At 51.1% G+C, this 26740-nt stretch overlaps 1 protein-coding gene across 5 annotated transcripts in view; it reads right to left on the bottom strand.

The window, feature by feature from the left end:
- The window catches only part of NRF1 (nuclear respiratory factor 1), a 45341-nt gene extending 21059 nt beyond the window's left edge, over nt 1-24282 (bottom strand). For 3 of the 5 annotated variants that reach the window (XM_017727978.1, XM_008628842.2, XM_008628843.2), the window contains exons 1-9: nt 20498-21232; nt 19219-19333; nt 17208-17334; nt 16071-16211; nt 11744-11902; nt 10863-11057; nt 9115-9216; nt 6772-6929; nt 4137-4261 (exon numbers count right to left, since the gene is read on the bottom strand). In XM_017727978.1, the coding sequence (XP_017583467.1) occupies nt 4137-4261; nt 6772-6929; nt 9115-9216; nt 10863-11057; nt 11744-11902; nt 16071-16211; nt 17208-17334; nt 19219-19333; nt 20498-20720 (1345 nt within the window). In that variant the 5' untranslated portion in view covers nt 20721-21232. Of the gene's footprint in view, nt 1-4136; nt 4262-6771; nt 6930-9114; nt 9217-10862; nt 11058-11743; nt 11903-16070; nt 16212-17207; nt 17335-19218; nt 19334-20497; nt 21233-21694 lie in introns of those variants that run through there. The other 2 variants (XM_017727979.1, XM_017727980.1) reach the window with 2 other exon arrangements.
- Between the last annotated feature and the right edge of the window lie 2458 nt (nt 24283-26740).

Below are 26740 nucleotides of genomic sequence, written 5' to 3'. Positions count from 1 at the left end.
AGTTTTCTCGTATGAAAAAGCCACCAGGTCCCAGTGGCTCAGCATTGCACCTCCCTATCCCGAGGTATCCCAAAGCAAGGACAGGGATCCCAAAAACCTGTGCCGGGTTTTCCCAGCGTATCCGAGCGTTCTCTGGGAGACACCCACAGGATAGGGAACGGGATCCCAATCCTGCCCTTCCCTCCTGGATGTGTTTTCCCTCAGAGAGCCGGGTGGGAGCGGCAGCCGCGCTCCAGGCCCGGAGCTGCCGAGAGGAGCGTTCCCATTTCCCATCTGCACGGCCAAGGCTGGGGACAGCTTCCCACCTGTTGACTTTGTGTGGGAAGCTCGGCAGCCTTGGCCAGACCTGAAGCTTTTCCAGCATTTAAACCTCTTCCCACACCGAAACCACCCCCTGGGGCAGCAGTTCCGCGTGGCACTGTCACCCCAAATGCCGCTGGGGGCTCCTTTATCCCGCACGAGACGCTCGGGGACTGACGCCTCCTCGCCGGGGTTTGCGAAAGCAGGGAGCTCGCTAATCCCCCCCCGCCCACGTCAGACCCTAATGCTCTCCCCAGGCACAATCCTGGCTCACCCTCAGCCCTAAGCACGGCCCCTTTGGTTGTACAGAGAGCAGGGATTGGGTTTTCGGGATGGCTGGGGGGATGCAGAAGGGCAGGACTTGGTGTAGGCTCCTCTCAGTGTCCCCCTTTGTGCTCCCCAGCAGCATCTCCAGCAGCACGGGGAGGAGATCGAGCAGGAAAATGTGCTCTGGGGACAGGAAAAGGGCAGCCAAGGGGGACGAGCAGGATCCATTGGGTCTCTGGCTGGACCAGGCTCTGGTCTGTGAAATTAATTCCCTGGTTATGGCTCGATCCCACATCCTCCCCTGCCTCTACCTTCCCAACTCTTTCCATTGTGCCTCATTCCATGCCCTGGTTTGAATTCCACTGGGTTGGAGCTTGGAGCTGGAGCTTGGAGCATTCCACTCCTCTCACCTTCAGAAACAACCCCAGATTTGTGACGACCCCGAGGCTGTTAAACCTTCCTTGGTCAGGGAGCTGCTCTGCCCCTCCCAGGCAGCCCTGCGCAGGCACAGCCCCACCAGGAGCCTCATCAATATTTCAGGATGCAGCCGGGAAGCCCTGGCAGCTTTCAGGGCCCCCACGGATCAATGGCAAACAAAAGGCTGCAGGAGGAGGATGCTCCAGCACCGGCACCGCTCCTTCCAACGCCCACCGAGCTTCTCTCACTCCAAAAGCAGCTCCAGAGCACAGCGCTTCCCCTCAGCAGAGCATTTCCCAGGATTTTCACCGATTGGTGCTGCCACCATCCCCTCCACTCGCTCTCCATATTCCTCTGTTTAATGCCAACCACTTAGGAACAAAACCATCTGAGCCTCCAAGCGTGGGGTCACCGCTTCCTGCGTCCCCACTCCGAGCAGATGCTCCGGAGGAGCAGGAAAACCATAATGCACTTAGTTGGTTTGACACTGCATGGGAGCAGGAGATCTTGTTTCCTTCAGCTGGGAATGTAACAGATCACAAGATTATCCACAGCCCTTTCACGGTTCGGCCACGTTCCTGGGCTCCCTGCAAGACATCCAGCCCTAGATTCCAACATATCCATGAATACACGGATGTTTCCTCCTTTTAGCCATCGTGGTTGTCTTGTAGTATTATTATTATTATTGTTACTGTTATACCAGAGAAGGGATGGGAAAAATGCAAAAGCGAGATAGAAGAAAATAATAAAAGAGAGTAATTCCATTTAATGGCTAAAATCAGGAGTGAAACATCTTGCCTGACCTCCAGAAATATTGATAGAAATCATGGAATGGTTTGGGTTGGAAGTGAGTTAAAGATCATCTCTTTATGGATAGTGGACACCTTCCACTACGCCAGGTTGTTCCAAACCTGTCCAAACTGGCCTTGGAAACTTCCAGGAGTGTCAAACTCTCTCCTTTTCCCTATCAATAAGATGGGGATAAATTTCTATCCTACGCTTCCAGATAGGATTTTTCCTCAGAAAAGTCCTGCAGAAGGCTAAGAGCATTCCCAGAGAGAAGCATTTATTGGGAATATCAGCAAATTAAGACCTTGCAAGCAACAGCGAGCAGGGGGAATTTGCTGGTTAGGACCATTCCGGCTCTGGCAGCTGTTTTCCCCAAATCACTCCCAATTCCACCTCCTCTGGACAGAAGGGCACAGAGCAGTTTGTTCCTGCTGCATCCATCAAATCGTGTCCAGGAGGATGCTCCCACTGACACCCCGGGCATGGAGATAAATCCTGCCGGCAGTGCCAGCACTGGAAACCCATCTGCTCTCCCTCCCCAGACAGAGACAGCAGCAATGGATACCAACATCTCCTCCATCCCTGAGGGAGATATATTAGCTGGTTACGTAAGGAACCAACAGCATGGAGCTTCCAAGGACTCCAAAGCCCTTCCCCTTAATACCACCGGAGATTAGAGCAAATCGAAGGAGAGTGGAAACCAGGCGAGGGGCTGTGGGCGAGGTTTTGCTCACAGGAAAATGCTGCAGTCTCTCCCCTTAATGCACTCTAAATCCCATCTGATTTCCAACTCGGCTGCTAGGAAGGGGAAAAAAACAAAGAAGAAAAAAAGGGAAAAAAAAATAAACCAGCCCAGCCTGCATTAAAATGATATCAATGCTGGGAGAGTGAGGCGGAGTGACTCAGGGAGGGTGTGGAGAAGGGGAGTTTTTAGGGGAAGCATCCACAGGAATCCAGACCGTGAAAGCATTTTGGCAAGCAGAGCATAAAAGGAGCCAGGGGTGCAGATCTGCTTTTCCAAATCTGATTAGTTGCTGGTTTTGAGCATCCAGGGTCAGATCCTGCCTCCGATAAACACGCAGCACTTATCGCCCTCACGCCAGGCTGCCGGCAGAATAAACACAATCCTGCTCCTCCCTCGGTGCCAGATGCATTCCCAGCTCCGAGGACAGGGATTTCCCTTCATTTCTGCTCCCTCTTCAGGCTGGCTGACTCCACAGCAAGGGAATCCAACCAGCTCCGAGTCAAATTCCTCCTCCCTCCACTGCAAACTAAACATCGACGTTTCAAAGGGAGCGCGCTCCCGGCTGGATGAGGATTTTGATGGAAGTCAGCCTCGAGCCCTCACCTAAGCAGGTTCCTGCTTTTCATGCAAACTGACAGCTCTGCCACCCAACCGTGGCCCTCCTTGGGCAATTCACGTCCAAAAAACCCCCTCGAGGTGATGTTTTCTTCACAACTTCACCCTTTGCTCCCTTTTCCGGCTGATTTTGACACCTCCTTCCACTTAATCCAAATAACCAGTGGGTTTCTTGGATAATGCCATAATAACCAGTCTGAGCTTGGAAATGATCCCAGAGTCAGGCTGGGAAAGACCTCTGGGATCACTGAGTCCAACCTATGACCCAACACCAAGGCTTCAAGTGCCACGTCCAGGTGTTCCTCGAACACCTCCAGGGTCAGGCAGAAGCACGGAGCTGGAGGCAGTGGATGAGCCCCAACGAGGCACATTTGCACATTCCATTCATCCCTTGGAGCGGTTTCTATGGATTTACAGTTTTATTTCTAGTTTGAAGAGCTGCAAAAGTCACCAGATGTGGCAGAAGGGACATAACAGGTGAGAAATGCTACAGAGAATCCCTGGAACCAAGGGATCGACTGTGGTGGGAAGATGGAAAATAAAGCAGGAGGAAAAGGAGCCGAGGCTGACTCAGGAGCAGGCACCAAGCACAGAAAAAAAGCCTTGAGAAGGGCAGGAAATAAGCAATAAAATGTTGGTTAAAGAGTTCTGGAGATGAGTTTATTATGGCACCAACTAATTGCGTTAATTGATCAAGCCTGGCCCTTCCTGTGCTAGGCACAGACACACACCACGGGGAAGTTCTCCCCCCCAGAAAATAAGGATAAAGAGCCAGCTGGCAGAGGACGGGAAGAGCAGAGCCACCAGCACCACGGGAGCAAACAGAGGGTTAGTGCTCCCATTCCACCCTGAGATGATAACTCACAACTGGTCAGTGACCCCCTGAGTGAGGGAGGAGTATTTTACCACCAAAACGGTGACATTTCAATAAAAAGAGAGGCAAAGGCCGTTTTTAAGAGCCTAACTTAAAAAAACCCAAATAAAAGCTTTGCAGAAGCCTTACCATTGGCATCCTGGACTCCGGTGAGCGCCCCGACCGCTGCTGCAGTTTCCCCAGACAGGACAATCTGTCCCCCTCCTTGAAGGGTGGCCTCGGCCAGCGTGGCTACGGCGTGGGCAGCGGCTTCACTGCGGGCATGCAGAGGGGAGAGCAGGGTTAGGAACACCAAAGGAACAAATCGTTCCATTTTAACCAGGAAAACACAGGCCCAGAGAACGATCCAGAGCAGAGGGATTCGTATCTGGCCTGGATGAAGTTATGCAGAGGAGGAAATCCACGCTGGAGGAGGAATGGATGGGAAGAAGCTGCTTCCAGTGGATTTTTTCAGCTTGCAGGTGTCTTAGAACACCCCTGTGTTCTCACTGTTGCATCCTTTCATTTGGGATTGCCCAAGACTTCGGGACAATCCAAGCAGTCATTCCACATGGCTCCTTCCTGCCTTGGGACTCAGGTACCAGACTTTTGGCACTGGCACATCCTTTGGGGCTCTGCAGATTTCAGAGCTCTGCTTTCATCCCTGGTTCTGCCAGTTCACCTTGCCCTGAACCAGGCCCAGAGCTTGCCAGGACCAGCATCACCAGCTCTGGCTTCAACTCCTCCCCAGCCAAGCGGATCAATAATTCTTTTTAATGAGGGTTATTTTCAGCAGAGTGCTGGTAAATATCTCCACACAAATGAGGCCAGGCCAAAAGCCCTTCTCGTGCAGCAGCCCTGCTGTGAGAACAGCAGCATCAGATATTTAGGAAGGGCTGTGCACAATCCTTCCCTTCCCACACCCTCCCAGCTTCCCAGAGACTCCCTCTGGACCATCAGCTCTGATTTGTCTCTAATCCCCTTTGAAACCCATCCACACCTTTTGCTTCCCCAGCATTCTGGAGCAAAGAGCTCCACATTTAATTAGAAGAAAAAAAATTGCATTACAGTGCCTCAAACTCCTGGCTGGGCGGCCCTTTAGTCTGAGATGGTGAGAAACAGACAATAAAACCTTTCCTTTTTTGTTTTCCTCACAATTTCATACATTTCCAGTGATCTCCTTCCCAAGCTGAAGAGCCCCAGCCCGCTGTGGCACGGATCCTTCCTGGGCTTTGATCACTCTTGTCCTTTCCAGACCTTTTCTATCTGAGTGGTGAGCACTTCCCACACCATTCAAGATGTGAATGCCCCATCAGTTATTCCAGAGGCCTAATCCTGGCTTGTCCTTTATGCCTTTCCTTGTAACTCCCAATACTCAATTTATTCTTTTGACAATATCTGCTCAGCAGTGGTAAAACATTCCTGGAGCCAAATTTCCTACCAATTCTTACCACAATGAGCTAAAAAAGCAGGGAATTCCCTTGGCTTCCCCATGGATGCTCCTCCTCTGCTCATTCTCTGCTCGACCAATTGACTCAAATATTTTCTGAGTATTTTCCTGTATTTTCCTTCTCTTCCCTCATTTCCTGCTTAGATGCCAAACTCTTTCCTACTGCATCCACTCAGGGTGGATTTTCAGCTCTAAACAGCCGCTCTATGTCTCAGAGCAGCTCTTAAACACTCTTAGAGCACCACAATATTTTCTTGTCTGGTTTTCCTACTCCCCTTGGCACATCCTTCTCCTGAGCCTGGAGCTCTGGAAAGGCTTTTTCCCTGCAGGAAGGCCAAGGGCAGTTCAGCAAACCTGGGATCAGGTGTAACCCCATGCCCAACCTTCCCACTTGGGAAAAAAAAAAAAAAACCCACATAGAGAAATCCAGAATCCCGGAAATGTGCAAGATAAAATTCTGCAAGTTGGATTTGGGGAGATGGGGCTTTTTCCTGTAACTCCAGTGTCCTGAAAAGATCATTTGCTTTTAAAAGGGAACTTTACAGGGAAACTATTAGTAAATAAAAAGCCTAGTTGACCAGCCTCATGTAGCAGACAAGAAATATCTCAAGGACCCGTACCTGGACCACAAAGAGCAGAAACAGTTCTAGGTGTGTTTGGGATTCAATCCCAACAGAAATTTGGGAGCAAACTGGGATCAAAGTGATTCCTTCAGCAGTTTCTGGATGGAACAAGGTCTTGGAGCTTTATTCCAGCCACCAGCAGTGTGGTCTGGTGCCCTGTCCCATCCCCTGGCTGCTCAGCCAACAGCCTCTAAGCAGGATCCTGGTTTGGAAGAGGAAAATTCTTGTCCACGCCTCAGCAATGGGAAACCTCCTTCACTGCTGTGCTGTGATTTCCTAAGGTGCCCCTGCTCCCTCAGGGAGTGCCACAGCCATTTCCAGGTTCTAGGAACAGCAGGACAAGTTTAAGCAACTCAGCAGAGCTGAGCAAAAATAATTTGTCCTGCTGGGTGGACCTGTGGAGCTACACCTCAGATCTGAGCGCAGCCAAAACCCTTACAGAGCTCCTTCCAGCACTGCAGCTCCTTCAGCTTCTACTTCAGAAAGACTGGGAAAAAAACCCCCCAAAAACAGTGGCCTGTGGATGAAATTCTGATTCTGAACAGAGCAGGAATCAGGAACCGTCCCGCACACACCTGGACACCGCCCGCCACAGGAATTCGCTAAGGAAAAGCCTCTCAGCAGGGTACAGAGCGGACTCTGCACCATCAGAAGGACACCCAGGAAGGAGATGCCAGGCCCGGGCTGTGCCAGCTGTCCCCTCTCCAGGTACCTGTTAAGTGCCATGGTGACAGTGGCTCCCTGCTGCATCTCCTGCGACGCTGCCACCGCCGCCTCCGCTAACGAAGCCACCGCCTGCGTGGCCTCCGATGCCTGCGTCGTCTGGATGGTCATCTCCCCGCCCTGTAGCGTCGCCCAGTTCTGCTCCACCTGGGAGGGGAACACAGGGAAAGGCTGTAGGATCAGGCATCATCCCCTCAAGGGGTGGCTGCTTCCCAAAAAGAAAGAGACGGATCATTTCAAGAGGTTTTCGCCGAGTCCTGCACTGGAAAAAGGGAGGGAGGCTGGGATCCACCTGAGGATGTGGCTGGGCACCACAGCCCTCACCAGCCATGAGGCTCATATTCCATAAAGATCCATAAAAGTCCTCAAAAGCCCAGAAATCCCTCTTGTCCAGCCAAATCCTCAACAAAACAGGGCAGTGCTGTTGTTGCTGTACTCAGATCACTGCCTGCCAGCCTGGGCTGTTCATTAATTAGCTGTGCTTAATGGCCATAAATTAAAACACAGCAAGTTCCACCTCACCAGGAGGAAGAATTCCTTCCATGGAGAGTGGCAGAGCTCTGGAACAGCTGCCCAGGGAGGCTGTGGAGTCTGGAGACATCCCAAACCCACCTGGACGTGTCCCTGTGTCACCTGCTCTGGGTGAGCCCACCTTGGACTGGACGATTTCCAAAGGTCCCTTCCAACCCCAACTACTCTGGAATTCTGTGTTTCTGCAGTGCTGGAGCCCAGCATGGATCACATCTCTCAGGGAAAGGGGCTGTGTTTTCCTCCCTGTTTCTATTTGAACCCATCCACTGACATTTTGGGGATTGTCCATGTTCCCATCCAGGATTTATTTGGACAGCACCTGTGACCTCAGATGGGATCGAGCCATATTGCTTAATAAAAAATGATGGTGGCTGGAAGTGTTCATGTATCCCTAAAATTCCCTAACTCCAGACCTTCACACAGATGATTTTCATATTACCTAAAGTTCACCCAGTTGCTTATTTTCCCCTATATTTTCATTTGGAGCTTCACGGTTCAGGAGATAATGATTTTATGGCCACAAAATCCACCAGGATGAGAACTAAAAACATATTTTGGACCAAAGAAGTGGAGGGCCTGCTGACAAATCCTACTGGCTGCTTTGCAAGATGAAGATCTCCCTCCACCCCCCATCCCTGTTCCCATCCCCATAAACATTTCAGGACACTCACCAACTGCTGAGACACACAAACAAAAATGTTGTAGAAAGTGATGGAAAAAACACCTCAATTCGTTGGGATGGAGAAGGATAAAAAGCCCAGAAAAGCAGAGCTGGCTCAAGACTCCAGGTAAAAGTTTGCACGAGGAAATTTTGCTGCCTTTGGGCAAAGGTTAATCCCAAAACAGGATGGAGAGGGAGGAAGAACCCGAAACTGCGGGTGGGAAGGGACACCTCAGTGACACACAGCGCCCTGCGAAGGTGCCCAAGGTGTTCCAGAACAGGGATGGAGTAAGGAAAGAAGGAAAAGAAGCTGGGATTGCCCAGGCCCTGCTCCACAAAGGTTGAGCCGCTGAGATTCTACAGCTGAGAGGGTGTAAAAGGACCTTAAACCCACCCAGATCCATGGGCAGGGACACCTTCCACTAACCCAGGCTGCTCCAGCCTGGCCTGGGATGGGTGAGCCCCATCCAGCCTTAGTTGTGCCTTTGAAAGATTTCTTTCAGTTCTCAGGAGATAAAACCGGTTCTTGAAAACCCTCAAAGCAGCTGCAAAGTACTCCAAGGCCGCTCCAGGCTGTTTCACTCAGGGTCTGAGATGGGAACAGGCTCTGAGGCCAGCAAAGCTGTTCTGTGCTGCCACCTCTCGCCGCGACACCCCAGCCAGGCAGAGCAGGCTGGGTAGGAAAGGGACAGAAAGGGACCTGCAGCCTCATTTAAAGGTGGGTTTGAAGCCAAGAGGGCAAACAAAATCTTTATAACTTTAAGGGAATGTTTCTGAAATACGCAGAAAAAACCGTATTATTTTTAATGTATTATTTGGTAAAAAAAAAAGGGGGGGAAAATAAATGTTTGCAAGTTTGAGCGTTCAGATTTAGGCATGGGAATGCCAAAACAAAATACAAAATAAATAATCTGGGGGAGGTATAAAAGAATGTATGAAATTCAGACCTAAGGCTTCCACTATAACTGTGTTTGCAGAGCCCTGAGTTGAAACAACAACAATTCAGCACTTCCTATATGAAATGACAGTCTCCTGTTCTGTGTCACCCCTTAACTCTGCAGGCTGGGACCACTGAGACATTTATGGAAGTTCAGGCAGGCCACCCAGGTGCCCCTGGGTGAAGCTGAGGCAGCTCCTCACCTCTCCATCAGCCACGGCAGAATAATTGACTTGTGCGACGGTGACTGTGGTGGGCAGCTCGGAGGCGTCGGCCAGCGTGGCCACCGTGGCACCGGTGCCAACCTGTGGAGGAGAACAGAATAATGCATCTGTCACTGCAGGAAATGCCCACGTCGCTCAGGCAGAGGGGCTCTCAGAGTAAAAAGGATAAGGAATTTGCCAGGAGGGTTGGAGAGGAGGTGTTGGAATAGGTTGTGCAGGGAAATTGGGGATGCCCCATCCCTGGAAGTGTCCAGTGCCAGGTTGGATGGGGCTTGGAGCAAACTGGGATGATGGAAGGTGTCCCTGCCCATGGCAATGAGAGGATCTTTAAGGTCCATTCCAACCCCCTCCCACCCCGTGATTCTGTGACCAATTGTAATTGCAGAGCTCACAGGAAACACAGAGCTGTCTCCAGAGGAAATCCCAAGCTGGAATCATGTTAATCCATGGCAGCTTCCAGACTGGAAGCAAGTTTTGTACAAGTTTTGTACATCCCTCATGCTGTCCCCATGTCCACGAAGGCCTCACCATTCCCCCAGCCTCAGGAAGAGCAGCTGTGGGAGCACGGTGGAGTCAGCTCCCTTCTCCCTTAAAACCCACCCAGCAGTCCTGGCTCGGAACTCCCTGCACACCCTCCTTGCTTCCCATTCCCTGGGGCTCATCTCCAGGCACCTGGCAAACATTAGCTCATCCTCAGTACCCCTTTGGAAATCACCTTTTCCCCGTTTAACAGCTGGGAAAGGACAAAGGCAGGGAGATGGGCAGCTTTGTCTCTAAGGAGAATTAAATACAAATGCCAGGAAGTCAAGGGGATCTCAGGTGTCCAGCACCTGAAAGGACACCAGTGAAAGGGAAAATGTATGGACAGGTGGGCAAAGAGAACCAGCCTGGCAAGTCTGCTGGGCCTTGGGGAGGAACAGAAGACTGTAAAAAGCACTGAAAAGCTTCATTTGGGGGGAAAAACCCTACTCATACAGCCAGTTTTTATCTTCATTATGTCAGGAAATTATGTCTGAGATGTCACTAAAAACGTGATGCTCAAGAGGAACAAAGTGCTGGGCCTGGTTAGGAACCACCACCAGTGGTGGTTTGGAGGCACAGGGGAAACTGAGATTCAAACCCCACTGCCAACAAGGAGTTTGTGGGAAGTTTCAAGAGAAAACCGATTTTTTTTGACATCCTGTGCTGCCAGAATCTGCCTTCCCACACAGGCAACACAGGGAAAACAGCAGCAGCACTGAGCCAAAAACCACTGCAAGAGGAATCCTTATTCCATGGGGATAAATATGTATTTGGTGCTTGTAATAAAAATATTACACTTCAGGTGTAAGATGAAGAGCAGGGGCACAGAAATACCTGGTCTGCTGATTCAACTACACTTCATGCCATGAAAGGAAGGCAGGTCCACCACCTTTCCTCCCAGGGCCACCTCAGGTGCTGTGTGGTGACTCCACGAAATGGATTTGTTGTAAGTGGGTTCATTACATTCAGGGCAAATCCCTGAACTGTTTGACCACATTGCAGAAATCCTTGCACTGGAGAGCAAGGGGTGGGAATGGGGAAGAGAGAGGATGAGGATGGATCTGTGTGTGGGGAGCGTTGTGGGGTAAGACACGATAAAGACAAAATTCCTGAAGGACAAGTTTAGCTCCTGAAAGGAACTTCCTTAAACCACCTCCCTGAGGCAGACTGTGCTGGAAATGGAAAATCCAAGGAGCTCCTCTCACCTGGATGAGGGACACGGTGCCATCAGGGTTGCTGAAGGTTTGTACCACGGTCTGGGAGGGCACCAGGTGGGCGATGCTGTGCGTGGTCGTGGTCTGTGGGGTCTGCTGGTCCTCGAAGGCGTAGAGCAGGTCCTCGCGCCCGTGCTGCTTGTAGCAGTTCTTCACGATGGTCCTCAGGGCCTGGGTCCAGGACACCTTCCAGCACAAGGGAAGAGGGGACAGTCAGTCCAGGAAAGTTTTCTGAACCAGCACAGCACTGGGATTTGCACCTTTGTCTTCACTGGGGTTTCTCGGGTGGTTTGCAGTGATTCATGAACGAACAACCCCAATATTTAATCTCCCTCTGCTCATCCCCTCCTTTCCCCAAGGAACTCCCCCTGGAGAGCCACGGGATGCAGTGAAGATGTCCCTGCTCACTGCAGGGATGGGATGACCTTTAAAAAGGCCCTTCCAACCCAAACCATTCTGTGACTCCAAGCAGAAAACCATGGTGATTTGGCAAAGCACCAAAATGCTGCCACAGCACCATTTCCAGCCTCGTCACCCAACCTGTCCTGAACCAGCCTGCCCAGGTCCTGCTGCCTCCACACCACCACCACCACCACGGTGCCTTCCTTTGATTGTCTCTGTGACAGGCTGGTAGAAACCTTACCCAAGATTTTCCACCCAGTTCTCTCATTTTTCCTGGCTCCACTGCACATCCATGACTCTTTCCTTTAAGCACAAAGCTCCCTGCTGCTCAGGAGGGCACAGCATCCCTCCCCTCCTCCAGGAGGCCAAGACACGGACTCTTCCTTTGTCCCTCAAGGGAAAAACCACTCCCAAAAACCATTCTGCAGGCCCCTGTGCTCTATTTGGAGGCAGACAGGGGAGACACCCACCCGCTGCTTCTGTTCCTCCGTGCGGACGTCGCTGCGGACGTTGGCCCACGGAATGTCCTCGGGCCACCAGATGGGCTTGCAGCTCTCCTTGCCCCAGCCTGGCTTCCCACGACCCGTGGAATACTTCAGCATCTCAGGGATGAAGGCTCTCAGCTGTGCCTGGAACAAACAGAAGGTTGAGAGGTGCTTAGGAATTCACATCTCTGGTAGTTTTGAGGTGCATTGTACAGAATTATTTTGTTCAACTTCCATCCTGTTGGAGCCATCGACTGGAAGAGGCCTGAACGCCCAAGGAAGGTGGACAACATGTTGCCATCTTCTCCCAAGACTCCCAAGGTTGACAGCAGGTGGAAGAGCAGAAACAAAATTAAATCAGCTGAAACAAAATTAAAACACCAAGGCAGCAACACACATTGTATTGACACTTTGTGGCTCAAACACTGCCACGGAGAGAACAAGCCAACCTGAAACAGAAAAAAGAAATAAATAAACCACAATAACCCATTAAAAACCCCACACTCCATGTCCCTACAGTGGCAGGAACTCAGGCATGAGCTGATGCATCCTTTACAGAGATGCTGCAAGGGGATGGAGCTTCAGTGACTGCTCGAGTGTGGAACCCACAATCTCACACTCCTCCAGCCCTGTCCTGTCAAGATAAATACAGAACTCACACAGGGTTTTATGACAAGATTGGTTTTGTACCAGGGACTCCCTGGAGCACCAGGAAAAGGCTGGGTCAGCTGCAGAGCAGGAAGAAGAGAGCTCACCCTATGCCACAGGAAATCACGTTAACTTAGAGCTTAAAAACTGCATCTAGGAGCAGCTCCTTGCATCCCTTCAGAGCCTTGAGAGTAAATTATTTTCACAGAATCACAGAGTTGTTTGGAATGGAAAAGACCTTTAAGTCCAACTGTTCCCAGCACTGCCAAGGCCACCACTGCCCACGTCCCCAAGTGCCACATCCACAGGGCTTTGAAATTCAAACAGGGATGGGGACTCCAAACCTCCCTGGGCAGCTGTGCCAGGGCTGGACAACCCTTTCCATGGAGAAATTTTCCCAATATCCAGCCTGAGGCCGTTCCCTCTCTCCTGTCCCTGTTCCCTGCGAGCAGAGCCCGACCCCCCTGGCTGCCCCCTCCTGTCAGGGACTTGTGCAGAGCCACAAGGTCCCCCCTGAGCCTCCTTTGCTCCAGCCTGAGCCCCTTTCCCAGCTCCCTCAGTTCTCCAGACCCTTCTCCTCGTGCTCCAGCTTCCCCAGCTCCCTTCCCTTGTCTGGACAGAGTCTGGATGCTGCATCCACTGGCTCCAAGCTGGCCACGAACTCATTTCAAGCTGCCTTTTCCACGTTACATATGGAATATGCACAAAGCACCTTTTTCCCAGCCTGTCCATGATCCACCTTCCACTGCAGACCCTCGTGTCACCCTGACATGCTCCAGCTTCCCTGAATGAAGCCCCATTTATTCACACAAACCTGGTAACAGCAGCTTTTTTGAGCTGCCTGGTGCAAAAACAGTTAAAAAGCTCCTTCCCCTGCACTGCCATCAGCAACAGGCTCCTTGTTTCCAGCTGGATTAATTACTGGTCCATGGGAGTTCAGGGCTCAAGCTACTCACGGTACTTGTTAAGGAGGGTTTGTCTTTAATCCACGGGGGAGACAATCAGCAGCACTGTCAGGAGAGAGGACTTGGCTAATTAGTGCCCTAACGAGGCCGGGGCTCTGACACAGGTAATGTCCCCCTCACAAAGCCCCCACATCCCTCAGGGCACAGGTGGGAACATTCACCTGCAGGAGCCACGGTTCTGCTGACACCCTCCAGGAACCAGCCAAAAATCAAGTATCTGCTGGAAAAATCCAGTGGCACGTTCCAGTTTGTGCCCTTGGCAGCCTGGAAAGGGCTCAGATAACTCCCAGGATGGAGGGTTTGGGAGAAACTGTGAGAAATGTTTCTTTGCCACCCCTTCACACAGGCTGAGTGTTGTAACTTCTAACATTAAGTTCAAGGGTTAATGGTACTGGGCTAATCCCAATCCCAAATGCAACAAAGCACAGCCAGCTGGATTCCAACTGCTCCCCAGTGCTGGAAACAACAAGGAAAGTGGTTTCTAGAATGGAGCAAAAGCTGTGGCTGGGAATTTTCCACACATCCCCACAGCTCAGCCTCAGGATCTCTGGAGCAAAGTCGAGTCCATGCAGGACCTCAGGTGCACCTGGAAGAGGGAAAAGCAGCAACTGCACGAGAGCTGGAAGTGACCACTCATCCCTGAATCCATCCCTGCTGCACTTCCCAGTGCTGGAAAACCCTCCAGGCTATTGCTCAGCTGCATGGGAGCTGATTCCAACAGGGATTCTCCCTCTGCCACGTGCCAAGGACCAGCTGGGAGAGCAGGAACGCAGCTGCCAGGAGGTGAACGGGCACCACGATGATTTTTGAGAGGCCCAGAATAACTTTTATTGGCTCCTACAAGCAGGTTATCAATCACGGGGGCGTATGAAGTTTAAAAAAAGTCAGATGAAAGGACAAATCACCTGCTCAGAAAACTCTCAGTGAGAGCTGACTGAAGCACTGACCTCAGCTTGATTAAGCTCAGATTACCCAATCTTACTCCTCAATCACATCACTGAGCAACTGAGAACAAACTTAGGGTCAAACTCAGCTGCCACCAAAGTCCAGAAAGCACCAAGATTCCCCTCTGTGAAGGCTGCAGGGTGAAAATCCCACTGGGACACGGGTTTTCCTGCCCACCCCAGGTGGGTGACACTCTCCATTCCCAAGGTCAGAGAAACATCTTTGCCCAAGCAAGTAAAGGCTTTATTTCCCTCCAGACCACCAGGGAAGCAGAGCAATTAAAAGGAGAGTTATTTTCACCTCCTCACTGATGACACCTCTACACCCACCTGCTGGCACCTGCTGAAAGCAGAGGCCTCATTTTTCCAGTCCCTAATTATATTTATATACAATTTATATAATTTTCCATCCTAATTATATTTATATTTATTTTTATTCCAGTGTTTCATAGGGTGCTGTGCAACTCAGTTGCAAAAAAGCTCATTTTTTTTTGCCAGCACATACAAATAATTATACTGGCAGCTCTGGGAATCAAGATTCCCACAAAAAATGATGGCACCTCTGTGCACAGCTCAGGAGAATCCTTTCCACAAAGCTCTTCTGAGCTACCTCACTGTGCTGGAATGATGAGGCCCATTCCTAAAAAGATCCTTGTTTCACCATAAAGCAGCAGGAGAGGATTTGAAGCAAGAGGCTCTACATCAGCACTTTGGGCTGGCTGAGCAAAGGCCCTGCAGGACAAAGAGGAGAAGAACATTTCCACAGGGAACTGTTACTGGTTCACAGCAAAAGCTGCCAGCGAGCAGATCCTGCAGGTGCCACCTTTCCCAGTAGTTTAAAAATCCAAGAAATGAGTTTTGCCTTATTTGTCAGGGATTGGGAAAATGATCTGTACCAGCCAAGGCACAGTCAACTCAATAAAATGTTACTGTTAGTGTGAGCTTGTCTGATTCCACTAAGAAACAGAAACGGTGTTTTGAGCAGGGTGTGACCTCTGCAGAGCACAGAAACATCTGCACCTCTCTGCCCTGCTCCAACACCTCTGTGTGTGCTGCCCTTTCCACCCTTGGAAAGAATTGCCTTTCAGCATTTAGAACTTGTGCTGGTGCATCAGGGTGTACCCAGAGCCTCCTGCAGGACACACCTGCCTGAATTCAGCTCCTGCATCCCTGGGGAAGGGGATTTCCCTCCAGATGAAGCTTCCCTAGGGAGTCCCCTCCACTTTGTTCTAGCAGTGAGGTCAGCAAGGGGCTGGACCTGGAGAGGAAGGGAATCTTCCACATGCCCAGGGCATGTAATTCCCTGTCTCCAACAGAAATATCTCGCTCAGGGTCTGATCTGGGGTTAAACCTGAGGCAAACTCTGCTCCAATGCACAGCAAGAACCAGAGGAGGGAATGAACTACAGGACACAGAAAGGTGTCCACAAGTGACCCTCCCAACCTCGGTGCCTAAAGATTGTGACACAGCACAGAACAAACATTTTCCCTGTTCCCACTTTCTGGGAGGTGCCAAAAGCAGCTCCATGGGGAATGCTCCCAGCAGCCTGAGCTCTCCTCACCAGCACTTCTTTTTCACAGACAAAATAAGTGCCACTAACAAAGCTCCACATCCAACCACGAGCTGAGCTGTTACAGCCCCAGGGGGAACAGGAGATCAGAGCCATCCCCTGGAGACGAGGCCACACAAAACAACAGGACTGCAAGATGCAAATGTCCCTCTCTTTCCCTGCTTCAGCCACGGGTGGCTGCTCACCTGGGTCATCTTGTCCACGGAGACGGGGATGCCGTCGATGGTCAGGGGTGGCAGCTCCGAGTTGACCTCCTGAGGGGCCGGAGCGTGCTCGGCCAGCGCCGACTCCAGGTCTTCCAGGATGGTGCTCTTGTACTTGCGTACCTGTGGGGAGTTGTTAGGCTCAGGTAAACAAGGTGAGGAGCACCAGGAGAGGAGCAGGATGCAGGCTCAGCCACCTTCCCCAAGGCGCTGCAGAGCAGGAGGAGCAAACAGGGGCACAGCTGGCAGGAAATACCCAGCGGCCCCGGAGGCTCGGCCCCATGGAAGAGCTGCTGATGAAACCTGAAGTAACACTGGCAAGGGAGGAATTTGTGGGATGAAAGGAAAAGTTCTGAAGCCAGACTTGTGGTGGGCAGGGTCTGTAACAAGGTGCAGGAACTGACAGCAGAGCTGAGCTCAAACACGTCATTGGTTGGGGTTGTTTAGTCTGGAGCAAAGGAGGCTCCGGGGGGACCTTGTGGCTCTGCACAAGTCCCTGACAGGAGGGGGCAGCCGGGGGGGTCGGGCTCTGCTGCCAGGGAACAGGGACAGGAGGAGAGGGAACGGCCTCAGGCTGGGCCAGGGCAGGCTCAGGTTGGACATCAGGAGGAATTTCTTCATGGAAAGGGTTGTTAAGCATTGTCAGGAGCTGCCCAGGGAGGTTTGGAGTCCCTGTCCCTGGAGGTGTCCAAGGAAGGCCTGGAGGTGGCACTCAGAGCTCTGGGCTGGGAACAAGGTGGGGATCGGGCACAGCTGGGACTTGATGATCCTGGAGGTTTTTTTCAACCTCAGTGATCCTGGGATTCTGTGATCATGAGCTGTTCCCTCTGATTTTTAATCCAGGATATTCCCCCCTGGTGAGATGTGCCAGGCAGCCACTCTTGAAGAGAAGAGAGGACCCCAGTGCTGCCCTCTTGTCAGGGAATCACAGGATCATTAAGACTGGAAAAGATCTCTGAGACCACTGACTCAACCAGGTCCATAAAACCTAAACTCTGCTTTCCAGGGTTTGAAACACGACCTTCAGATCCCAACCAGGCTTCCAAGGCTGCCCTGAGCAGAACAAAACCCGCAGAGAAGGTGAGGAAGTTCTTACCTCACTTTCCTAGGGACACCTACCACATTCTCCAAGGGTGCAGCACCGAATACTTTGAAGACAGGGTTGGGTTTGGAGGGTGAGATGCACAGGACGATGGCCTGCTGCCCCACTCTGGTGGTGTACTCATCCAGCGTGGCCCGGAGCTTCCTGAAACACGGGGGGAAAACAGGGAGTGGGCATCAGCTGAAAGCCCTGCAGAAACACAAGCCCTCTCAGTGCCAGCTCCCTTCCTCAGCGCTGCCCCGGCACAAAGCAGGTGAGAAACGGAGCCCCAGCCGCTCAGCTTGGCCGCAGATTGGGTTTATTCCTCCGCTCCGCAGGCCTGCTGTGCTCCCTGCGGTCACCCAGCAGCTCAAATGTCAATTATTCTCCTCTCTCTGCTTTTTTCATTGATGTGAAAAGAGAAATCAGCAGAGCAGCAAAGCTGGGGCAGCAAGAGTCTGCACACACCCGCTCTGTCTTAGCAACACAAAACTTGTGTTTTCTTGAAGCACCTGAATGATTCATCACAAGAGGCCTGCAGACAGAGGTTGTTTTGCATTCAGATCACAACAGTGCAATTCTCCAGCACCAAAGTCCTGCTCCATCCAGATCTGTAGGAATTCAAGCTACAGGATAGGCAAGACCTGGAAATATTGCAGCACAGGAACCCCAGGTGTCCCAACACCTGCCCCATCAGCAACTCCCTTTGGAATTAAGATGTTCTGTTGTATATTTTCTGCCTCTTATTCCCTTTTGAGCAGGGCTAGAGTCAGAAATGGTGGCAGAAGCTCCAAAAGCAAGAGGGAAGTAGCGTTTTCCTCAGAAAACCTGAGCACTCCATGAGGGGCCAGCTCAGTCCCTGTCCTGCTCATTTCAGAACCTGCTGTTTGTAGGACCCACCAGGAGCACCACCAGCTACACACAGATCCCAAAATCTGGAGTTTGAACTTCCAGTGATTCCCAGTGGTGTGAAAATCAAGCACAAACATGTGTTCAACTGATCAGAGTGGGAAAAAAAATGATGCTTTGTCATTTTCTTAATGTAATAAAATGAAGCAGTTGTGTGGAAGGAGAAGAAATAATTCCTTCACAGAGCAGCTTCCTTAAAAATATATTGTTCGTATTTCAGGGGAGAAAAGAGTTTGTTCTTCAGAAACACTGCAATAAACACATTGGGGGAAGGAGGGAAAACCAGAATGGAGCTGTAAAAGGCAGGCAATTCACTCCCAAGGATTATTATCCAGCAGTAACTCTGCCCAATAATTTAACTGCCCCATGAGATCCCAAACAGCACAAAAAGCAAAAACTGCTTTGTTCCAAAAACTAGGGAATGGCAGCAGCCAGTATTCACAAATGTTTCCAGAGCATGGAATTGCAGGGGGTGTCTCCAGGCTGGAAGGGCTGCGCAGTCCCTTCGGCTCCGGCGTGGCTCGGAGGCCATCAGGTGGGCAAACAGCCTCAGAGCACCTGGAATGCAGCACCTGGAGGGCTCTGGAGCCCTGGTGTCTCCACAGGAAGTTTCTAAAGGCAGAAAAAGTGTTTCACCTCAGGCAGGGATCTCTCCTTGATTATTCTTCCTAAAACCGTGCTCTAAAGGCCGGGTCGCTCTTCAACGTGGGGTTTGTCCAGTGGCAAAGGGAATTTGGATATGCACACGCTGAATTTATTCCCAGATTTGTCTGACCCCGCAGAAAAGGCTTTTTGCATGAGGCAGATAAATCCTTTATGCCACAGCAGAGCTGGGATGTGGATGGAGCTCCAGATTCCACTAAAGCCACTCAGGATCTGTTACTGGTGACCAGCTGGGGTTAAAACAGAACAGTGCATCCACCAGAGTGCCAGTCCTGGTGACCATAAAACCACTTTAGAGATGAGCAGAACCGCAATTTAACCCTTTAATGCAAACTAAAACACAACTCTTGGGTTCCAGGAAGACACTCCCAACAAATCCCCGAGCTGAGCGACTTCTGGGCAGCACCTGGTGTGACCACACAGGGCACCAGGGCTGGCTGGAGGACCCTGAGGTGGCAGGGACAGGCGGGTGCTCACCTGAGCAAACGTGTCTGCTGCCTCTTCCGAATGGAGGGGTTGGACTCAAACACGTGAGGTCGCTTCCGTTTTTTCCCCGTTGCCACGGCAGCAGCTGCTGCCATCCCCACAGGGCCTGGAAATCAAACCACAGAGGGTCAGTCAGCACCAGCAGCTCAGGAACTGGGAAGGATGTTGTCATTGTGACCCCTCCAGCCCAGCCAGGGATGGGTGCCAAGGGTCTCCCCAGCAGAGCCAAGTGACACAAATTCCTCCCTGAGCTCTGCTCTGCAGCACTGGAGGTGTAGTGAAAGGTTCCATTCCCCAAGCTGGCAAATCCCCAGCTCAGTCCTGGGTGAAAGTCACATATTCCAGCCTAAAGTTTTCCTTACAATCAGAGAATTCCATATTTTACCTTCCAAACGTACAGAAAAACTCCCAAGGCTTTGAATAACTGACAGATCTGAGGAGATGCTGGTGGCTGGGAAGAGGAAACCAGGTCCAGCACCACAAATCCTGCGTGGACACCTCAACTACAGCATCAGGAGTAATCTGAGGCTTTCCCAAGGGATTAAGGACCTGTTCTAATGGGAAGGAAACTGAAAATCCAGAGTTCCCAGCAGAGTCCTACCAGAGCCTTCTGAAGACCACCTGGGCCTGAAAATCCCGTGTGCTAGAAGGGAAGGGGAAAGAAAAAGTCCTGCAGGATGGGAGGCTGAGAAATTCATAAGCAAAGGGCAATGGGATGCTCAGGGCTTGGTGGGACTTCACAGGTTTGCTCCAGCACATCAGGAGCTTCATTCACCTGATAAAGTCTGATACAGAGTGGCCAGACTCCCAGTGCTTATTGATCACTCCATTTTTCTGCTAGTGGAGGCCAGCTACAAGGCCAGCCTGGAGGACATTTGGCTCCACTGGGAGGAATCTGTGATTCTAAAATACTTTCCCAGTCCAGAGATATCAGGATCTTTCGTGGATCTCCCTGGGAGAGGCCTAACACGTGGCCTCTCCCTGCCTCGGCACTGCCGCACCGCGCTCCTGGGTTATTTCTGCTGTTGTTTATGTGGGGCCTGAAATAAGTTTTGCTCTTTGACATATTTGGTATTTTAATTTTGTGGTTTGAGGCAGCATTTTAGCAGGGACCTCTGTATAAACCAGCAATTCCCAGCACCTCTGTGATCCACACAGAAATGATGGGGGATTCAAGCGGCCGGCAGAGCTTGTGGAGAATCCAGGGGGAATTTGGGACATCCCAGGGGTGGGATGGACCAGGAGGTGTGGAGCACCCCCCTGGCTTTACCTGCAGCTGCCAGGTGAGCAGTGACCTCGTCGGCAGCCGTGGAGTTGAGGATGTCGGAGTCGTCGTAGGAGGTGTCCTCGGGTGAGGAGGGCGAGTCCTCGTCAGCGCTCAGCATGCTGTGCTCCGTGTAGGTGGCCACGTGCACCTGCTGCACCTGCTGGGCCACGGCGTGGGCCTCGATGGTAGCCATGTGCTCTGCCTGGGTCACTCCGTGTTCTTCCATTAAGAGTCACTGGCAGAGGAGACAAAAAGCACGGTCTGTGAGCACGAGGGACAGAGATCACCTCCCCCGGGGACAGTGGATGTCTGTGACATGAAAATAACTCCACCAGGAGCCAGGAGAGAAACTTGAAGTTAAAGAGTTTGGAAAAATCCACACTTCCAGAGAGGGCACAGCAGCCAGACACCGTTATCTCTGCTGGAGGAAAGGTCCCCAAGGCTCCCACAGCCCTGAGATTCCGTGTCCCTCACCCGCACGTTAAAGGGTCAAAGCTGGGACTTGGTTTTGCCCCTTCAAGTTCCAGCTTTTGGGGAAGAGGCCTGAGGGTGACACAAATCTCCTCTGACCTCAATAGCTCAGCACACAAACGAGGATGCCAGTACAGAATCCCAGGATCACTGAGGTTGGAAAAGCCCTTCAAGACCATCGAGTCCCAGCTCTGCCCGATGCCCACCTTGTTCCCAGCCCAGAGCCCTGAGTGCCACATCCCGGAATTCCTTGGACACCTGCAGGGATGGGCACTCCAAAGCTCCCTGGGCAGCCCCTGCCAAGGCCTGAGCGCCCTTTCCATGCAGAATTTCCTGCTGCTGCCCCCCCTGAGCCTCCCCTGGCCCAGCCTGAGGCCGTTCCCTCTCTCCTGTCCCTGTTCCCTGGCAGCAGAGCCCGACCCCCCCGGCTGCCCCCTCCTGTCAGGGACTTGTGCAGAGCCACAAGGTCCCCCCTGAGCCTCCTTTGCTCCAGCCTGAGCCCCTTCCCAGCTCCCTCAGCCGCTCCTGGGGCTCCAGACCCTTCCCAGCTCCGTTCCCTTCCCTGGACACACTCCAGCCCCTCAATGTCTTTCTGATCAGGAGGGGCTCAGAACTGGACTCAAGAGTCCAGAAAAGGGCAAAACCATCACAACCCAAGCACAAATATCACAGAAAGCTGATTTATTTAAGGCATCCAGTGGTAAAGCACTGAGCAAAGTAGCAGCTTACAGAGTCAGCAGGGCCCTGGACCACACACTGGGAACACAAATCTGTGCAGAAGGACCAGGATGGGAGGCTCAGGGATATTTTCAGTCTGTGCCTGCTGTACATTTGTGGAAAAGAAACGGCACATCCCTAAGATATTTTCAAACAGAAGAATTAGAACCTCAACCCTCAAAAACAGATTCCCCAAAGAGAATCTGTTCCTGCTCGAGGCAAAGAGCAGGAAGAGGTGACCAGCTGCAGGGAACAAGAAAATAAACAAAAGAGATTCTGACCTTGTAAGTACAGTCAGGGAATTACAGCTCCAGACTGACACCAGATCATGGGATGCCACGGAGGGGTCAGTGAGACACGGGAACAACCCAAACCACTTTGTCAAGAGGGTTATGTTGTCCAAACAAAAAGGAGGCTGCAGCCAGCTGGGGGTCGGTCTCTTCTCCCAAGCCATAGGCCAAGAGGAATTGAGTTCAAGTTGTGCCGGGGAGGTTTAGATGGGATATTAGGGAACACTTCAAAAGGGTTGTCAGTGGAACAGGCTGCCCAGGGAAGTCCCCATCCCTGGAGGGATTTAACAGGGGGCATGGTTTAGTGGTGGGATTGGCAGTGCTGGGGGAAGAGCTGGAATATTCCAGCCTGAGGGACAGCAGAATTGTTGTTGTCAGACCGTCACAAACCCACTGAGGCTACAGCTAAAGCCAAACGAGCTTCAGACACCCAGTGCTCCCTAAAAAGCTGCTGGAGTCCGACGTTGCTGTTGTCCAACCCTGTTTACAACGTGGCTAGTAATATTAGCACCATCCAAAAATAGCAGGGGTTCCAGCAGTGCCAGCGAGGAAGGGACCGAGACGCTGAGGTACATTGAAGCAAACCGAAAATCTCTGCTGGAGAAGCAATCAGCCCTGAGCTCCTTCCAAGAAACTCATCCTGCCATCACCAGAGAAAAACAGGAGGGGGAAAAAAATATTTCAAGTAAATCCCTATGGACCAGCTTAACGGATTTCCCAAGCCACTGAGCTTTTCCTGGAAGGGGACATTGCTGCTTTTCTCACTGGAGCAATGCAGCTTGAGGCATTTCTACTAAAATTGCAAAAATCCATGGAAAAATGTGATCAGAATATAACTGACAGAGCACAGTGACCTTAAAGTCCATCAGCAGACCCCAAGACGACGGATGCTTCCGATGGCATTTCCACGGGGAGGAAACCTCCCACCCAAAGGCAACCTACACCTAACGCCACAAACACTGAAACCTTGGGAAGTCATTCCCATATTCAAATTATTCCCAAAGCATTCCTGATACAAGCCAGGCTTTGTGGGCAAACACCTTGACTGGCAGGTGAAGGTGTCACCAACCTGGCGACGCCGCTGCTGCCCCAGCAAAGCGTCGCCCTGACGCATCCGAAGGGTGGGGCTTGGATTTGAGCAGGGATCCGGGCACAGGGGATGAAAGGAAAGCTGTTCCTGGTTAGCTCTGGAGATGAGCATTCACCATTCCAGAAAAGGAACGCTGATCCCTGTTTTTCTCCCGAAACCAGAGCAGTTTCAGGCGCAGGGAAAGCCTAATGACGCGACGGTGCCTGCGGAGACATTTCCTGGTAGTCGTGGCTTAGTCCAGAAGCCTTGGATGACAGCCAGAAGTATTTTGGAAGTCATTTAAAGTGCTTATAAAAACTATGAGGATAAAGCTCCTCTCATCCCACAGTGCAGTTGCTTCACGAGCATGTCAGGGGTTCCTTTGATGTCCTGTCAGCCCTGATCAGTGGCTGTTGACACCATTGCTGGAGGAACACCAGATGCAGGAGGCAACAGCAGAGCTGCACCACTCAAACCACCAGAAAACAACAGGAACTGGTCGTAAACCCCATTAATTCTACACCGAATTTAAACCCACACGGATTGAAATGAAGGTCTCTGTGGTGTGATTGGAACAAGTCGTAACCCAGCCCGTAAATCCCCACAGACACCGTCCTCTACCACCACCATCCAGGTTAATGGCTGCTTAAAACTGAGCCCAAAATAAAAAGTCCACACCAGAAAAAAATCGCAAGGAACAGCAGCACAATGGAAAAACTCCCTTACACACACAGGGCTGGAATTAACTTAAACCTTTATCCCACTGAAGAGGTTTTGCTTCAGACACTGCAGGAGACACGACTCTGAGAGAGGCTGAACCTGGAGATGAGCAGTCATCCCCTGGAACGTTAAATCAAGAGGCCACTTTTACCAACTCATCCAACACCTCATTAATTCGAAACCCTGCTCAGATCAGCAATAAATAAAAGAATCGCTGGCTCTCGCTTCTTGGGTGGGTTAAATAATTTTGAAAGGAAGCAAAATATGAATTATATGGAGATTTTGAGAGACCTGCTTGCTCTGTCCTCTCGTGAGCACGCACAGCTCGCTCCAGCCACGTGTGTGTGGTTGGATCCCTCCTAGGATCCAACCATGAAAGGGACCTTGAGGAATGGAGGGCTAAAGTTTTGTGTGAAAGGGAAGATTTAGATCAGACATAAGGAGAAAATTCTTCCCTGCTGCCCAGAGCAGCTGTGGCTGTCCCCGGATCCCTGGAAGCATCCAAGGCCAGACTGGATGGGGCTTGGAGCACCCTGGGATAGTGGGAGGTGTCCCAAAGCAGGGGGGAGCACTGGATGGGATTTAAGGTCTCTTCCAACCCAAACCATTCCATGATTCCACCGCTCAGAAATGGGGTGGGAACAACCAATGGCATCCAAAACACCAAATACAAGGATCTTGTGTTCAAATAGATCAATCAAGTTGATTTTCTTACAAAAGCTGCTTCTTTGCTAATTATCCTGATTGTCAGAATTCAGCCTTCATATTTTCGTATCAAGAGTGAGCCATTCTGGGTGGAAAACCAAACGGGAAAAGCTCCCCTGCATTCTGTACCAGCATCAACATGAAAATGAATACATTTCCTAACTGAAATGCAGGAATTAGCAAATCCCCGATGGCAAATGGAGAGATCAGCTCCCACACAGCCTGCTCAGGGTGCTCAACCTTTCCTAACCAGATGTTTTGTCAAGAAGGAAATCCCATCCCAGCAATGAACCTTACAGGATGGATGTCCCCAGCCCAAGCAGCAGCTCTGCCCTCTCTGCGAGGAGCTGGAAATTGCACGGGAGAAAAAGAGAGGATTAAGGAGAACACCTTCTGAAAACTTTCTCAGAATCCTCTTTACAAGCGATCAGTGTCCCCAATTAGTTTAACAGACACATTAATGAGGTCGGGGGACTGTCCCTGTTCCCATTTCAGGCTGGTCAGGTCACTGAACTTCTCCCCTTCCCAAGGATGAGACTCAGGAGAAAGGCCGCCACCCTCCAAAGGCTTTGAACCACTGAAAAGACGGAATCGCGGAATAGTTTAGGATGGAAAAGCCCTCTAGGGTCATCAAGTCCAATTGTTGTCCCCCTACACTGCCAAGGTCACCACTAAACCCATCACCTGGTGGTGGACCCACCCAAACACACAGAGCAGGACACCTCGTGGCCTGCAACAGTCTGGTAGATTAAGGCTTCCCACATCATTTCCCCCAAAACCATGCTTTGTACTCAGCAAAAACATGGAGGAAGGAAGGGACAAGTCATCGTTGTGGTTGCTCAGTCAGCTCAGGGGACATCAGATGCTCCCAGGGTTTTTAATTTATTTTGGTTTAATTTGCTTTGGTTTTTTTAACTAAATAATTTAAAGGACTTATTTGAGAGGGTCAATCCTCCATACCCACTCTCAGGAGTAATCCCTCTGGTTCGTTTCCTCATTTCTTTCAAAGGAATGGAAACACTCCTGGCTTTCCTTTCCCAAGCCATTTTCTGTTTGATCTCTGCGCCGCAGTCAGCACCAATTCCTTACTGACAACCCTGCTCCACAGAGGAGCCCAGCACGGAGCACTTTGTCTGGCACTACACGGGAATCTCAAAAAAAGAAAGAGAAAATCTGGTTCATTATTCAAGCTGGTGCCACTCCCTCACGGCTTCACTTCAGGGAAATCCTGCTCTGAATGTTTTCCAGAAAACCTGCAACACCTCCTGCCTCTCTTCCGCTCTTCTGTGAAGCTGACAAGCATCTGGAGTTTAATGTGCCTTTAATGGATTCAAGCCTCTGCCATAAATAAGTCGTTTGCTTTGCATTAAACAACATCACACTGGCACTTTTGTTCTGGGGGGCGGCTGCAGGGAGCTCCTGCGATCCGCACGCGTTCGTTCTGCGGCAGCAGCCCCGTGCTGCTCACCCCTTCCATGCACCTCTGTAGGAAACCATCCTCTCGATTAGGTTCTGGCCATTGTTTGCTTGTCCCTTTCCCCTCATTCGGAGGGAGCCGTGGTGATTCCTCACTAAATGCTGCTTCATCTCTATCCCTTGGCCACGGAGCAAGGCTGGAGCAGTTTCCAGCTTCCCAGTTCACCGAGATGCTGCTGGTGGCACCCAGGACTTCACACACGTTCCTACTGAGCTCCTTCCACACTCCCAGGAGGGTAAGGAAGGCCACGCTGCCCCCATTTATTTTAAGAACTACCAACTGTTTGCAGCTGCAACAGCTCCTCCTCCTCCCTGCCACAGCACCATCGGCACCGCTGGCGGCTCACGACGGGGAGGGACCAAAAGTACCTTTGATGGTCTGGGTTGATGTGATGTGGAGGAGATTTTTCAGTCAACTGGGTCACACTTTGAGGATTCAATCAGATTAAAAAGCACTTCCTCTGCACTTAGCGCACAGGAATGTGTTATTTAAAAAGCTGTTCCAAACTTCCGCCTGCGCGTCTCGATAAACTCCAATCTCCCTGCAGAGACAGCCTGGGATAATTCGCAAGTGAAAACTGATCTTAGCAAGGAATCAATCACTGGCCATTTACTAATGAAATCAAATCCTGTTTGAGTGGAATTATACCTTTGAAATTGTCCAGTCCTGCTTCTTCAGTTCTGGCACAAGACCCTCTAGGCAGTTTTTCCAGAGAGTGGGTACCTCCTGGTTTGTCATCTGCAGATTTCTGGTAGATCACATTTTGATGGTTACAACAACCACAAAGAGCCAAGCTC

This window comes from Corvus brachyrhynchos, unplaced genomic scaffold, assembly GCF_000691975.1.
Source record: "Corvus brachyrhynchos isolate BGI_N302 unplaced genomic scaffold, ASM69197v1 scaffold182, whole genome shotgun sequence".
NCBI lineage: Eukaryota > Metazoa > Chordata > Aves > Passeriformes > Corvidae > Corvus > Corvus brachyrhynchos.
Note: the sequence above shows the minus strand (reverse complement) of the source record. Positions and strands in the feature narration are given on the sequence as shown.